This window comes from Carlito syrichta, unplaced genomic scaffold (assembly GCF_000164805.1).
Source record: "Carlito syrichta isolate Samal-C Ts95f unplaced genomic scaffold, Tarsius_syrichta-2.0.1 Scaffold303236, whole genome shotgun sequence".
Lineage (NCBI taxonomy): Eukaryota > Metazoa > Chordata > Mammalia > Primates > Tarsiidae > Carlito > Carlito syrichta.
The window spans coordinates 318169-319676 of NW_007247332.1; the positions used below are offsets into that span (position 1 = coordinate 318169).

At 51.7% G+C, this 1508-nt stretch overlaps 1 protein-coding gene across 1 annotated transcript in view; it reads left to right on the top strand.

Moving 5' to 3' along the window:
- LOC103260545 (complement C3-like) overlaps positions 1–1508 on the top strand; it is a 36197-nt gene that overhangs the window by 13309 nt on the left and 21380 nt on the right. Inside the window, exon 22 of the mRNA XM_021712404.1 lies at positions 661–729. Coding sequence (XP_021568079.1) covers positions 661–729 — 69 coding nt within the window. The remainder of the gene's footprint in view (positions 1–660; positions 730–1508) is intronic.

A 1508-nucleotide genomic window follows, 5' to 3' on the forward strand; every position in this document is an offset into this window, starting at 1 on the left:
GGGAGCGGCCACTGCACTCCAGTCTGGGTGACAGAGTGAGACTCCAACTCAAAAACAAATTTTTTTAAAACCTCATAATAGACTGGGTGCAGTGGTTCAAGCCTGTAATTCCCGTACTTTGGGAGGCTAAGGGGAAGGGATTGCCTGAGCCCACGGGTTCGAGAACAGCCTAGGTAACTTGGCAAGACTTCAGCTCTACAATAAATTTTTAAAAATTAGCCAGGCATGGTGGCGCATGCCTGTAGTTCTGGCTACTTGTAAGGCTGAGGTGGAAGGATCACTGGAGCCCAACAGGTTGACGCCAGAGTGACCATGAGCATGCCACTGCACTCCAACCTGGGCAATGGAGTGAGACTTCAACTCGTATGAATAAATAATAATTAAAGAAACCTTATAATAACCCCTTCAGGTGGGTACCATTATTGTTCTTGATTTAGAGATGAGGAACTTGAGGCACAGAGAGGTTACGGGGCTTGTCTGAAGGCACACAGCACATGGGTGTCAGAGGAGACTCTGACCCAGGCAGGGTCTGTAGTCTGGATGACTACACTGTGCTGTCACCTACTCAGGCATCTCAGTGTGGGGGCTTGCAGGGGACTGTGACCCTAGTGTCCTGGGTCACCCCATGCTCAGAACCCCCTCCCTGCCCGCCCTGCCTAGGTCCGAGTGGAGTTCCCCCACAAGGAACCGCTGTGCAGCGCGTCGAAGCCGGGAGCTCCATCCCGCCAGGTGGTGGTCGTGCCCCCCACCTCCTCCAAGATGGTGCCCTTTGTGCTTCTGCCTCTGGAGGTCGGCAGAGTGGACGTGGAGATCAAGGCCGTGGGCTACGGCATCCAGGACCACGTGAAGAAGACACTGTTGGTTCGGGTAAGGGGTACCCCAAACCCAAAGTTGTCGGTGCTGACAGTGCTCTTCCCCCAGGGCCCAGGCTGTGTGTGTGACCAGGGGAGGGACAGATGGGCCCAAGATTCACAAACAAGCCTCCCAGACAGCAGTGAGGTGTGAGTGTTTGGAAGTTCAGTCCATGGACTGACGTGAGGGGGTCACAAAGCCCCCACTTCGGAGCTCCAGAGTCAGGCCTGGGGTCGAATCTTGTCTCTGCTGTGTGACCTTGGGCAACTCACTTAACATCTGCACCCTCCGTTTGCTCATTGGCAGGGTGAGGATAATCTTCATACCCACAAGCAATCAGAGAACTGAGAAGATCACCACAGCCAGTGTGTGACCCATCAAAATACTTTATTTGCTTGACAAACACAAGTTCAGCACTTAACATACAAGTACTTTACAAATATTTACTCAGCTGGGCAGGGTAGCTCATACCTGTAGTCCCAGCTACTCGGGAGGCTGAGACGGAAGGATCACTTGAGCTCAGGAGTTGGAGGCTGCAGTGAGCTATGATCATGCCACTGAACTCCAGCATAGGCAACAGAGCAAAACTTCAACCCTGAAAAATAAATGCATAAATAAATAATTTTTTTTTTTTTTTGAGTTGGAGTCTCACTCAG